General features: G+C 42.6%; 1 protein-coding gene across 1 annotated transcript; it reads left to right on the forward strand.

The window, feature by feature from the left end:
* Positions 1-2,971: 2,971 nt before the first annotated feature.
* On the forward strand, positions 2,972-8,275 carry LOC109972947 (steroid 17-alpha-hydroxylase/17,20 lyase-like). Its single transcript, XM_020622214.1, is given in 10 exon segments — positions 2,972-3,216; positions 3,495-3,615; positions 4,403-4,565; positions 5,703-5,920; positions 6,090-6,176; positions 6,387-6,602; positions 6,824-6,921; positions 6,923-6,982; positions 7,445-7,548; positions 7,899-8,275. Coding segments are annotated over 10 exon segments (1,578 nt in total). The 3' UTR covers positions 8,165-8,275.
* Positions 8,276-15,439: the final 7,164 nt, after the last annotated feature.

Here is a 15,439-nt window from a genome sequence, read left to right on the forward strand (position 1 = left end):
CTCCCAGGACCTGAAGTGGACGTCCAACATCAGGACCATCACCAAGAAAGCACAGCAGAGGATGAACTTCCTGCTCCAGCTCAAGACAAGTACAGACTTCAGTGGACAGTCAGGACTGTAGAAAAGGTCATTGGTGTGAGCCTGTCCTCCATGGAGGACCTGTACACCTCATGGGTCAAAAGGAGGGCGGAGAGGATCACTGCTGACCCCTCACATCCTGGACACAATCTGTTTGAACTCCTCCCCTCTGGACGGTGTTACAGGTCACTGTGCACTAAGACAACCAGGTATAGGGACAGTTTCTTCCCCCAGGCTGTCGCTCTGATGAACACTTAACCAATGACAGTATGATTGGACAATAACTCTCAGTGCAACACCTGTAAATATACCTGGTACAGATTATACAGACTCCTACAGGTCTCTAGTTCTTAAGTTCTCTGTTTTTATCCCTATTTATCTCATTTCAATGAACATTCCATTGTTGTCTGTATTGTTTACTGTTTATACTGCTTATCTTTGTTATATTACAGCCTTATGCTGGTTTACTGTTTGCACATTGAGAGCTGATGTACCAGAGTCTAATTCCTTGTGTGTCCAACACACCTGGTCAATAAAGATGATTCTGATTCTGATCTTAAACGCTTCAAGCGTTGATTGTCACACAAACCAGAATTAATAATTAAAACAGACAATAAAAAGCATGTAGCCTATATAAAGATGCCTGTTGCTGTAGCAGCCATCGTAACTAAGACTGTAGCTATCACAGCCAAAACAACAGCAATCATAGAACGCTTCAAGCGTTGATTGTCACACAAACCAGAATTAATAGATAGATAGATACTTTATTACAGACTCAAAGTCCAGATATATAAATGCTAAATATTGTTTACTGTTTATACTGCTTATCTTTGTTATATTACAGCCTTATGCTGGTTTACTGTTTGCACATTGAGAGCTGATGTACCAGAGTCTAATTCCTTGTGTGTCCAACACACCTGGTCAATAAAGATGATTCTGATTCTGATCTTAAACGCTTCAAGCGTTGATTGTCACACAAACCAGAATTAATAATTAAAACAGACAATAAAAAGCATGTAGCCTATATAAAGATGCCTGTTGCTGTAGCAGCCATCGTAACTAAGACTGTAGCTATCACAGCCAAAACAACAGCAATCATAGCCAAAAGTGCGATCTTCGGTCTCAAAGTAAGCATAAACTTTATTGCCAAGTATTTCAAGAACACAAGGAAATTAACTCCAGCTCAATGGCCCCCAATGTGCACAACATAAAAACTAAATAAATACACAATATGTGCAGTACATTACAGTAACGTTGACGTGTCTAACCTTAGTCAAATATACCATCTTAATACACAATGAAAACACAGAATAAAAGAACAGTGTAGCCTACCTTAAAGATCCGGCTCGATGTTGACTTGTCACCAAAGCTGAGTAAAGGAACAGGTCTGTAATTTGTATCCACCACAATGCACAAACCAACATTCAAAATTTAGCGCCCTCTCACAGCGACCAGTAGCTGTGGCTGCATTCGGAGCTCGGCCCCTCTCCTCAAAACACTCTTTAACCCCATTCTTTAAATCTGGGCTATTTATTATGGAATTTACGGCTGTTTCACTTACTGATCTGTTTTGAATGTTGAAACAGAGGTGGCTCGTTGTAAGCAGCCCATTTTTGTGTTCCTGATAAGACGTTGTGACAGAGAACTAGAGTTAATCTCCAAAAACAGGTCCTGTGTTGTTATTTGTGATTACAGATGGGGCTACCAGCTGCTGCATAGCTATGTGAATGACTGGGGCCCGTGGGAAAGCTGTCAAAAACAACTTGTGATTGTTGAAACTGATGCAAACAGAGGCAGAGGTATGATTTTAAAAAGGTGATGTGTTCCCCTTATCTGTTTGGATATACAGCATGTTATAATATAACCCTGAGACTGGGTTGACATTCTGTATAGAGATTAATCCGGGGTTTGAGGGGGCGGGACAACGGTTCTGATTGGTCTAATGGACCGGTCAAATTAATTCTGATGAGAAGTGGTGTAACAGCGCCAGCACAACAGAAACAGCCTCGTTCAACAACTAACCCAGAAGGCCTTACATGTGCTGGAGGCTTTGACACAGCTGCCCGTACACCTCGCACCCTCCTCTACTGCTGAGATTAAAAGGCTGAAGGACAGGTTAAAGCCTTCAGTAATGTGTTACAAACTCATTAAGCACAGCTTTCCGTCGGTGCTGCCTTATGAAAACATGTTACATAATTGTATTTTCTACATCTCTTCTTTCCATATAATTCTTATAGTTAACTAAATCATTATTATATGCTGCAAAGAACATCACAGTCAAGTTGCTAATTAAGGTCACAGTAAAGGCAGTGTTCAACTCATGGTCAGTCATATGCTCCTTTTACACGGTACTGTGTTTGGTTTATGGTGGAATTCCATTGTTAATGTGGAAAAAAAGAAAAGCAATACTGTGGCTACCACCACTACTATACTGTCATTTCAATGGAATACAGCATGATACCGTGTTTAGGTTCATGGCGTTCTAACAGTAGTACTGTAGTAACCAGCCTACTGTGAAACCAAGACTATATTCTCCTGTAACTCATGACATCATCACAGTAACATACTGTAGAACAAGCAGTAGAACAGTAAAGGTAACGGTGAAAGACCGGCAACACGCTGCCAGTATTTTACCATTGTTTATAGTAAAATACGAAGGTGATGCCGTGAAGGAAGCCCAAGTGACAGACAGAGCTGGTTGTCATGGTAACCAAACTGATAACACCAAGGCCGGCTGGCAGAGATAAACACACATGGTCAGGGTGAGGCCCCACACATCAGTAACCACATATACATGCCCTCTGACCTCTCCAAGGTTTTCCATGCGTGGCAGGGAGGTTATAAACAGAACTCAGCAACCTCTCTTCATTTTCTTCTTCCTCTCCGTCTCATCATGTTCACCGGTCTACTCTCCTCGCTTTCTTCCTTTACCTCCCTCCCACCATCAGTCCTCCTCCTCATCCTTGTTGTGGTGGTCGCCTGGTTTCTGATCATATATCCTGGAACTAAACCTTCATCCTGTCCTCCCCCAGCTCGGGGCTCCATCCCCTGCCTGCCGAGGCTCCCCGTCCTGGGCAGCCTCCCCTGGATGAGAGGACACCTCCCCCCTCACCTGCTCTTCTCTCAGTTGGCCCAGAGGTGAGACACAAAGCGGGAGACAGGGTGTGTGAGGGTTTATGTTCCTGATCCTAGAGCAGAACGCTGCAGACCGGACTTAGGTTTGCCAAAACTCCCAGGTGCTGCTGTAGAGGACTGTTTTCTCATTTCCTCAGTCTTCTGTGACAGTAAACTCAGTGTCTCTGGATTTTGGACAAACCAAGACGTCACCTTTGACTCCAGGACACATTTTACTATTTGCTGACACTTTATAGCTCAGATTATATTTGTGTGTCTGCTTGTACACCGTGTTGTTTCAGGTACGGCTCTCTGTTTGCGCTCTACCTCGGTCCTCAGTACACTGTGGTGGTGAACGACCACCAACATGCCAAAGAGGTCCTCCTGCAGAGAGGAAAGGACTTCGCTGGACGTCCAAACATGGTGAGACAAAACCTAACGGCCAATTAACTGAGTTGTCCACTGACAGACAACTATTTTGATGATCGATTAATTGTTTAGACCCTTTTCAAGCAAAAATGACAAAAGTGAATATTTCATGGTTTTCTTGGTCAAGTTTCAGAGGAGACAGCTCTGAGGACCAAGCAGTAACTGAGGAAACAAGAACATTAATTAATAAAGAATCTGTTAGTTGGAGACTTGTTTATTCAACACTTGCTCAGAACAAGAAACCTCTAACTCTCTAAAATGTGTTTCTGCTTACAATAAGCCACGAGCCCGATTCTCTAGTTTAATATCTGATCACAACTGGGTTTTACAGATGACACAAGTAGCATTTTACAGCCATCAGTACTTCTTCTACCAAAAACTGCCAAATATCTAAAGATATTTTCTCATCCAACAATCACTTTTCTGAAAAATGCTTTATTGAACATTCATGCATTGAGTTTTTCTGAAGTTATTTTGTTTCATATTTTTTGCATTTTTATGTTTACTGCAAAAACAATTTCATTTCATGGACAACAAAGATATGAACTGATAGTTATAGGCACTGAAGAACTTGTATATAAATAAATACAAGCAGGGATATTTTAAAGCCCGTAGCAGGTCTCAGGCAGGTGCACAACTACTAGACAACAGACTGTGGTTTTAGAGAAATCTCACCGTACTGGATGTTAACACCATCAGATCATCTCGTGAGTTTTCACAGTCAGATAAATCGAAGAAAGCTTCTAGTGAACAGTCACTGATGTGTTTGGTTCCTCGCCAGGTGACCACCAACCTGTTGACCAGAGGAGGTAAAGACATCGCCTTTGCAGACTACTCTCCTCTGTGGAAGCTCCAACGCCGCCTCACCCACAACTCCTTCACTCTGTTTGGAGAAGGAACCAGTCGACTGCAGGACATCGGTACCACCCCCCCCCAATCGATCAGTTCTCACCCCCAGTTTATAGACACACACTCATCCAACAGTCCCACAGTGAACCCTCCTCCATGAAGGTGCTGATGGTTTGTGTTCACACGGTTTCACAGAGGTGCTGGTTCACCTGTGTGGTCACCGTGGTGGCACACAGCAGGTTGGGCTGGTTCATCTTGACCGGGTTACACCGAGAGCCAGTTCTGGTATTTGTCACTGATTTAAATGAGCAAAATTCAAGCAGAAACAAATAATCCCTTAAACGAAAAGCACTTCTAATTACAGAAGTATTGTTTTAAACCAATGTGTACTGTTAAATCTGCCTCTGAATTACGGTGGAGTATAAGCATACAGAAACATTCGGTAGATACTAGCCTACATGTTACAGTTAAGTACAGTACTGAATGTACTCAGTAGCCTGTTGGGTCGGTTTTCAGGGGGTAAATGAAACGATTCATTTTTAATTCACAGGATTGATTGTGATATAAAAATAAACCAAATCAACTGACACCAAACTGACCCCGAGTGAACCCTGTCCACGATAAACCAGCAGCAGAAGAATCACACGTCTCTGTTCTGTGGGGGATGATCTGATTTAGAAGCTACAGCCAAGTGTTGGGAGCTATCACTACTGCTAGCGGGCTGTAGCGCCACCATGTGTAGGCAGGTTACCCAGAAAGTTACCTTTGCCGATGCACAGTTCATGCAGCCTAGAGTTAAAATGAAGTTTAATTATATTGTCAGTTTATTCTCATTTAGGGTTCAGTGTGTTCTCACACCACAGTGTCTCAGCACACGTTACAAAAAATACTTTGCATTAGGACACTGAGGCTCTGAGCGACATAACGGGACATGATACCGGAAGGTTCACTGGCTGCACTGTAACCCAAGGTGCATCAAGTTCATTGTGAACTTAGTGCAACAGTGAATGTTGCACGCACCAATTACTGTCAGCTAATTAAACCAGACTATATTTCAGATTTTAAGCTTTTATATAAAATAATCCAACAAATATTCTTGAAGTTCATCAAGCATTTTGTCTCTTGCGACAGAAAACAGAAAAAGGCACAAATCCAAATTGAGCAGCACGTCCTTGAAGTAGAAGAGGATGATGTTGGAGATCAATGTGTGTGTGTGTGTTTGGTGTCACAAGGGCTGTGTCTGTGTGCCGAACTGTTATCCAGTGGGACTCGTGGCTTCGACCCATCTCTTGCGGTGACCAGGGCTGTTACCAATGTTGTATGCATGCTGGTGTTCAGCGCCACCTACCACCAAGGTGACACTGAGCTGCAGGAGGTGGTGCTATACAACCAAGGCATCCTGGACACCATCGCCAGGGGGGCACTGGTGGACATTTACCCCTGGATGAAGGTACACCTGAACACCTACACTGCTGTGTGCAGAGTAGTGTAAACAGAGCAGAGATCAGGAATGGCTGTTCTTAGCCTCTGAAGCCGTTTGTTGAGAAAACACCCATTATTCATATCACATACATGTCCTCACTTTCCTAAATTGTCCTAACAATGTGTCTGTCCTTTAGGTCTTTCCAAACAAGTCTCTCAGTAAACTGAAGGCCTGTATCGCCATCAGAGACCGACTCCTGACAACCAAACTAGAGGAGCACAAGGTGATGTACAAACATAGAAGACTCTGGATGTAAGATCTTTAAGGGTTCAGAGGACATTTCCCTTTTGCTGTCACAAATTTGGACACATTTGGAAACACAGCAGTTATGTACACCTTTGACCTAAAATCAATCATGGACATTATACGACTTCTTCTGAAAAAGTACAATGAAATCCTCATACTGTAGAAATCTGTGCTGCCTCCTCTCCAGGCATCTCTGTGTGACGGTGACCCCCGTGACCTGCTGGATGCCTTGCTCAAGGGTCAGAAGAGCAGCAACCAGGGTCAAAGGGCATCTGGGTCCGAGGACGAGGGGATAACAGATGACCATGTCCTGATGACGGCGGCTGAGGCTTTTTCAGCTGGAGTGGAGACCACATCCAGTACACTACTGTGGATCCTGGCCTACCTGCTGCACCACCCTGAGGTAACACCACCACTAATCCCGCTACTGATGATGCCATCACTTCTACTACTAATACTGAGGCAGAAGTATTTGCTCTAAGTATCCTCCAAAAGTCTTTTTCTCAAAAACAGATGTTGGAAAAGCGGGGCTGCCTTTAAATCAGTGTGAATGTATTATTGCTGTTCTTGGTGGTATTGGTGCACTTCTGTAGTCCTGGAATAAAAACTCTGTGGATGCTCCAGATCCAGGATCGTGTGCAGAAGGAGCTGGATGAGCAGATTGGCAGCGATCGAGCTGTATGCGCGTTGGCCCGTGGCCCGCTGCCGTCCCTGGCCTGTGTCAATGAGGATCCGACCGGTCAGCCCGGTGTTGATCTCCCACACCGCCATAACTGACAGCAGGTAAACAATGCAGCACATCCACAAACACCAATCCTGCAGAAAATACTGCAGCCTGAAAAACTCAGCACACCTGCACATTAGGAATGTAAATACTGCTTACATGTACAGATACAAAGATACAGTTCCAAATTAACTTGCCAGCTGAATTAAACTATTGTTATTATATAATTATATTAAAATGTCACAGAAATGGTTGGGCCCCTTACACATAATATCAAACATAATATCAATACCGTGACAGTCAAACAGTGTTCAGTATTAATCTCACACCTTTCTTAGTCAAGACCTAAATATCTTTGGCCCCAGATTAAACAATTTGAAGGCATCACCTTTTGTCCTGGGAAATTATAATAAGCACCTTTCGCTCGCAGACAAATTGCTTAATTGATAAAATAGCTGAGACTTATCAATAATAAAAATAATCAATAACTGCCTCTGTATTAAATTCTCTCTTTCCTGTAGTATTGGAGGTCACGCTATCAGCCGTGGGACTCAGGTTTTGGTCAACATGTGGTCGATTCACCATAACCCCCAGTACTGGGACAACCCGGACCTGTTCAACCCAGGTAAAACACACCAACATTGAACGTTACCACCTTTCTTTTCCCGGATAAGATATTGAGGGGTCAAAAATGGCAGCAGGTCATGTGACTTGTAGCTTCAAATAGTTCCAGTCGATTCAGTTCCACTGTCCTCTGTAGGGCACAGTGAGATTTATCAGCATTTACTATTTTAATGACTTGTACAGACTTCTACCCTAATTTTTCCACTGTAATGTGAACATGCTTTAGGGCTCTTTTGCTAATGCTGGGAACTAGTCAAAGGTCCATTGACCCAACATTACTGTCCTTATAGAGTCGAAGGGGACGTCGTTACTCTCCTTCTTAATTCATTCTGCCTTTTCCTACCCCTTCAGATCGTTTCCTTGATGACCAGGGTCAGCGTGTCACACCCTCCTGTTTCCTGCCCTTTGGTGCAGGACCTCGGGTCTGCGTTGGCGAATCCCTTGCCAGGCTGGAGCTCTTCCTGTTCCTGTCCTCTCTGCTCCAGCGACTGAGCTTCAGTCTGCCAGACGGGGCTCCCCTGCCTAACCTGGAGGGGCAGCTGGGTGTGGTCTTGCAACCATTACCTTATAAAGTTGTTGTCACTCCAAGAGCGGGATGGCAGGGCGGAGCAAACTAAGAAAGCAGAGGTAGCTAGTCAAACTTTGTGACAGGAGAAGAAAACGTAAAGCAAAAATGTTTGTCCTCTGCAGGAGAGGGTCAGAATATTAGGAACACCTCTGAATATAATGAGGTCCAGTACAACACCACCTTTAACTATGGCCTCAATAATAAACACAATAGAATTTATACATTTATGACAATTTCACCAAAAACTGAAACATGTTGAGCTTCATTAACAGATGTTAAGGCAGTGGTACAGGTGTACCTAATAAAGTGGCCGGTAAGTGTATGTACATACACACATGTAGGTTACATCTGTTTTCCTTTTTGTCAGTTCCATCTGGAAACACTGCCCGTATTGAAATAGTGAAAATTTTCAGGACAACGGGGGGAGTTTGCTAGCATCTCCATGCATCAGCCTTTTCCAAAACAATGAACAGAGAAGGTTCTGCTACAGGTCTAAAACAAAGAAAAAGGACCATTACAATACTGTATACATCAGAAAACACTCCACTATATCAGAGTTCTAAATCCACATACTTGGCATAAACCTGTGCTAAAATCAAACACTTCCAGGGAGTTTATTTTTTCATTATTTCCTCAAAGTAAAGATAAAGCATCAAATTTTGTCAACGATCGTTGGCAAAGTTTGTTCAATAGTCTTTCTATTCAGTGTAAAACAAGATGTAAGATGATAAAAAGAGGTGTTTAGCAGGGCTAACCTATACATATGGCTAACACAAATCAGAAAATAATTTAACACAAACTAACAACTGCAAATCTTAGCTGATTGACATGCAGAAAAAACAGCTAATGCTAAGCTAACCCGTGGCTACAGCGCTTCAACGTAACCAATACTGAGCTTTTTGCAGCTTCAAGCTAATGTTGTGCTAATTAAGTTCATAACCTGGTTAACAATTAAAAATAAAGCGAATGTAGTAAAACAATGTAAAACCTTCACAGTGTTTTTGACGAGATGTTTGGTGTTTAATGAGTAAAAGATGTTTTGTTTTCTGCCAAATGGTTATTCAAAATAAACATTTAAAAATTGATAGATTATCGTGACAGTAATTTGACATTATTGCTGATTCATCTTCAGCCTGACGATGGTGTTGTGTTGTTCTTACCGTATGAACAAACTCAGACGTGACAGATTTGACAGATTTTATTCTTCACACACTTTTAGAACAGGCTGGTTTAGTTAGGTCACATACATACATCCACACATACACTCACTAGTAATCTGAGCATTGTTATTACCCTTGTTTTAAGGGAATTTAAAGACTAATCTCTTCCCTGCTTCCCTCGACTCCTTCAACATGCAAACAGGAAGGACAGAAGAGAAGAGAGAAGAAGAGAAAACATCTTTTAGAGAGAGAGGTGCCCCGATCACACAAGGAACACACTGAAGTTTTAGTAAATGAAATTATTTTGTCAAACACCTCAGGTGGAGCTGCTTCCAGTCTCCTCATGGATCAAGTCAAAGCTGATCAAAGTGCTGTGCGAGTTGGTGGAAACAATCTTTACGTGTTTTGTCTGGTCTATGAAGGTTTCTGCTGGTCTTCAGGTTTACTAATCAGCAGCAGAGGTTGAAAAACCTTTGGGTTTTTTTAAGTTTTATTTTTGTTGCCTAAATTCCCAAAGAAGTCTTGGTTTTTGCTTCTATTCTAAAGATAATTTGAGGATTTATCTAAGGTTTAAAGATTAGAAGTAGTCAGTTATAGGTTTTAAAGAGTCGTACTGGAGTTAATGTTAGATTCAAACCAAATCTGACCTGTCACTGTGAATCCAGTTGGTGCGACACTCTTCTTTAAAAGAGGACTATTTATGACTGTTTTCATCCACTGACATTTGACAACAAGGTGGTCCTGATTTTCAAAAAAAGAGAGATAAAGACGTGGCTTCCAAAAGTCAGTTCAACCCTCGCATCAGCCTCACTTACTGGGACATCATCATTCAGTTGAAGATCTTAGCCCCTAAATTGCCTTGCTCTACCCATTAGGCTACATGGTATCATCAGTTTGTGGTTCTGAGAGTTCTGACAAGGTCCCCCCAGTCTACCAAGTCCACTCCCACCTCTACAGAAGCTACAGGACCTTGTTCAAAAATCTATGGCTAATTCCAACCAATTATTAAAACCACCGGTGAGATCATTTAGATAAAATCCTCACGTCACATCAAAACCAGCTGCATTTCACTTGGAGGCTGACCCGAGAGCTGCAGCGCCTTTGGAAGCCAGAACTACAGACAGATTTCAGACAGTGTGTCTCCAGCCATTCCGGTCCACACCCACACAGAGCAAGGACAGCTCTATCTAATGCTAAGTAGTAACAGTTGTCAAGTAGAAATGGCACTCTTTAACCATGGAGATATATAACCTTATTAGTTCAGGTAAACAAAAAACACCATGAACTACAACAGCAACCACAACATCAACAGCTCGGTGCACTATTGAGCTTTCTCAAGGAGATCCTTCAGCCTCAACAGGCTCTTTTCAGTCCACAGGCACAGATTTAGCCTGGATTCAACTGAACACGCTCTTGTAATCGACCTCAGTCTGAGATGAATCAAAGAGGATCTGCACGAGCTCTCCAAAGCCAGGAAGGGCTCAAAATTAGATTCCTGTGTCTGAGGTCTACACAAAACAAAAGATCAGATCATTTTTATCCATGTATGAATCCAGTTGTGTGCGCGTTGATTTCCCAAATGTCGAACAAGACTGTGTGGTCCAGAAGACATCCAGGTGTCAGTCAGGTTGAAACAGAAACAGTCATGTACTTTCCAAGGCTGGACACTGCTTTTGTCATAATGAAGTCCATCACAGCTTTGTCCATCATGGGCACCAACAGCGGTGCAGTCACACCCATCGACTTTTGTGACAAATGGATATCAAAGTATGTGAAGTCCATGTTGCAATGCAGCATGGACACAGGGCTTGAGGATCAGTCAACCAGAAGAAAAGTCTTCTCATCAAAGAAGGTTGAGTCACATGGATTTAAGAGTGTTACTTTCCTCCTAAATGATACTGCCTCAAGCTCCTGTGTCTTTACTTTATAAAGCCCCATTCAGATTGAATTAACATTACTAAAGGAGGCAGGGAATTCCACATTCACTGCATTCGTCGGTACCTGAACCCATCCGCTCCCGGCAGCGTTATATCCCTGGTCAAAGACAAAGGCCTCTCCAGGAGGGCACCAGACAAGGGGCGGCTAAGCTACGGTGCGAGGTGAGGTTAAATGAAAAATTGTACCGATCAGTCACAGACTTTCCAAGGATATCATTATCTCAAAAATAAACATCTATAAACTCACTAGGAAGTCACAGAAAAAGGCGCTTCAGAACTTGACAGTCATTGGGTTTTTAAGTTTTCATCAGCATGGCAGTAACCCAGCCATGGGTACACTGCAAACAGGAGCTGCTAATTCAGCAAAGTTTAATGGTACCAGTTTGTCAAATGTTAAAAGAACATCGCTCCAGATGGGATATAAATTACTGGAGGAGCAGCCAGTTCACACAGAAACAGTAGGTAACAGCAGCTGCAGTTATTAATTTGGTGAAGATGAAGTATTACCTACATTACAGTACACACTCCAGATGGGATTAAAATCACCGCACCTCCACTAGAAGACACATCCAATCTGAATGGGGCTCGAGACATTTATACACTCCAGTCTGAAGATTTCTGGTTCAAGTGATCATAATCATCTCGGTAGAATCTGCATGTGTTTCCTCCTGTTGGCTGATGGTCACATTTTAGTCTCTGGTGTCTTTTCCATCAGGCTCCCATATTTGGTTTGGAGCAAACTTTCCAACGCAGCTTACAAAATGTAAAAACAAGAGCACTTTGCTGAGGCAGATGTACGATAAGGTAAGAGACACCTCCCTGTTACACTCCACCCAGCCTCTGTTCAGCTGAAGTCCCACCGAGGCAGAGGGACACCGGCTTACCGTGACAGTGTTTTCTTGTTAGAGTAGATGAATCTTTTCATACAAAACTAAAACAGCACATCTGTATCGTTAAACAGCTGATTATAATGACATGGACGAAGATAGTGATAAGACTATTGTTGACTTTGCTTCTACAGTACACTGAGACAGTTAATAGCACAGATGTGTGAAGCGTCTTTTAAAACTGCACCAGACTTTCATTACAATCATTTCTCTGCTCCTGTTGGGTAAAAGCAGTAAATGTCTTTTCAGAGCCAGTTTGTCCACAGGGTTCCACAGAAGACCAAAGGTTCATAGAAGTGACCCGAATCATAATGGAGCATGTAATATTTCAGTCCAAATAAAAACATGACAATCACCGAAGTCAGACTAACAAGGCTTTTACCAAACTATGACAATGCTTTGTTGGCGACCTTTCCTGAAGCACTTGTCCTGTATTTTTGGGGGATTATTTACATACAGACTCTTGCTGATGAAAAATATTGCTCTTCACTAATTTCAGATTCTAAGGTGGTTCAATATACACGAGCAGGCACTATACAAATGTTACCAACTCTGTCATTGACAAAATATACTCTACCTTAAAGTCTTTCTGGCACAAAATAACAATATTGACAGGCCTATCAATCTGACTGCATACAAAACATCAATATGTTACAACAGCCTCCTAAAAATAAACCCGAAATCCCAATTCTTCAACAGGACTGAGGTTGCTGACATTTGTCAAGGCCTTAAAATAGCTTGAGTTGTTTGATGAGTTTTCTGGGATTAGCAAGGATTGTGAAAGGAGGAGAGGCGTCTGAACGGAGCAACGCACAAAGTGAAAGAGGATATTTCAGATGCAGACTGGGACTGAAAGTGGCTTGTGTGATGTCTACGACATCTAGACAAAGACGGGAGCAATGACGTGTCCTCATCTCTGTTATGTTTGGTGCTTTGTTTCCGTCTAAAAGTCCCCATTGTTTGTCCCTATTTGTGTAAAAGCTTATGTCAGCCAATAGGCTGACGCACAGGAAACCAGTGGAGCCATCCACCCCGAGACCTTCCATACAGGATCAAGTTGCCATGAACACATCAAATCTCAAAGACTGTCTCTCCTACCTCAGAAACTGCCCACCTAAACCAGCTCCTCCTGACAGACTTGATCAAACTGCCCCTCTAATGAATGAATCAGTCTTCCCTCTGTCAGTCAGAGTGAATCATCCTCCCACATCAGTCTCTGTTCATTTCCAAAACAACCAGTTTGTCCTCGGCATGTTTCCAAAATGCCGTCATCACCCAAGACAAGTGAGGTGTCTTGCGCTAAACGTTCAACTATTTAAAGTTGTTCTTTTCTTATTGGTGACACATGCAAGAAAGACGATGTAAATTCTGTCAGATGCATCTACGGAAACCACGTTCGCTGTCTCTATGGCATGCTTATGACTTGGGAGCGTTCACGTCAGGGGACCACTCAACGGGGGCTGTTTGGCTACAGAACTGGTCAGTACAGCACGACGTCCACTACTCTAGCATTTAACTACCATACAACGACAGACCTTGTGCACTGTGACACAACCACGTTTGTTTACTTAGTCAGTTCTTGTTCAGGGCAAAGTTTTAATTTTCATTTTTATTACAACTTGGATGTCGATGTTGACTCTATATGCAAGTCGGTAATTGACAGTTCCAGTGCCTCCCAGTAGACACAACTGCATTCATATCTGTCAACAGGCTGGAAAAGTGAATGACTGATGTTACAGAGTTTGTCACTTAGCTGATCATAGCATCTGCTCAGCCAACCAATATGAGCCCACATACAGAAGGCACTGGAGGCTAGCGTTAGCATGTTAGCATCCATTCCAAGGATAAATAAGCGTTTAGTTACCAAATGCTTGGGTTAAAGGTACTCTGTGGATTTTTGATCACTAGTAAAGTTATAGATAGGTTTCCTGTTGACAAACAATCGAGGAGGCATTTGCATCCACGGGGGTAGAAAGCTGCTAGCGCTATTATGTTTGCTTATCTTTTGGAGATTTTCATCCAAACAGTAATTGGTTGAACAAAGCCGGTGATGACCTTCCTTTAGTAACAGACCACCGTCTCACTGAAGTGCTGTTACCATGGATCTAGTATAAAACACCGTGAAGAGCCTTCATAGAAACACAGAAAACTGCCTAATGTTATTTATATCACTGTTCCACATTTACAACACCTACAGTCAAACGTAGATAATAACAGGTATATGTAATGTGACAGCATGATTAGCACAGTGATTTCTGAGAATACAAACAGCTACTGTTAAATCTCACATTTACCCTCAGTTCTACAGCCTACAGCTTTTTAATGTTTTAGCTAACAATCGTCTTATGTGTCACCCGTCCCATTTAACACGGGATCAGTCAGTTTTTATCAATTAAATGCTCTGTGCTGTTGGTAGGACGCCATTCCACTGTTTGACTCAGTTTACATTGATAGTAAAGTTAAAAAACAAAGCTCAGAAAGAATAAGTTAAAACAAACATGAGCCTTCAAATAGTTGTTCATCCAGCAGTGGTAACTATGCAGAGAGGGTTCAGTACCACAGCTCCCAGTGAGTCCAGTCCAAACACCAGTCAAGTTTGAAAGCACAGGGAGTCAGAAGGAAGCTAGGCTGAGCTCTTTTACCAGGGTGTCGTTGTAAAGCTTAGGCTGCTCTGCTCTGGTTTCTTTCAAACATGCTAGGCTAACTAGGTGGGGGTCTTCTCAATAAGACTTTCAAACATGCTAGGCTGACTAGGTGGGGGTCTTCTCAATAAGACTTATAGGAATCATTAGTGAACAGTAGGGAGAAACACTCAACAGAAGTGAAATGAGCTCTGCACCAGCTCCCAGCCACCAAGGCCAGAGGAGCCCCGGACTCTTTTATTGCTGAAGCCACAATATTCTCCTTCTCTGTGGGAGGGAATGTTTCCCCTTTGGGGTGTTGGCATTTTCCAGCCGTCGTCCAAGCAAATCTAACAGTTTACAGCACAACACGACCTCATCATTTTATTGTCTGCATGGAGTCTCGGTCATTTTAGTTTGTTTTCTACCCCCGTGTTGCATTCCCATCGCATTGATGACGTCGCTCAGAAATCCGTGCACAGAACAGTATTCTGATGAGCGGGTTCCCAGTTTGGTTGGCATGCACATGACAAATCACATGTATGTGACTGTGAATAAGGATGACAAGACACATGTAGTGTGCACAAGCTGTGTAAAGTCCCTTGCTTCCATAAATTCTACTGATCAACTCTTGTTACACATAACAAACGAAGAAATGTAGCAATGTGCTAGCCAAAGGCAGGGAAGGACAAGACTGCTAGCTAGAAAATATGGCTGAA

The sequence above is a fragment of the Monopterus albus genome, unplaced genomic scaffold (genome assembly GCF_001952655.1).
Source record: "Monopterus albus unplaced genomic scaffold, M_albus_1.0 scaffold274.1, whole genome shotgun sequence".
Lineage (NCBI taxonomy): Eukaryota > Metazoa > Chordata > Actinopteri > Synbranchiformes > Synbranchidae > Monopterus > Monopterus albus.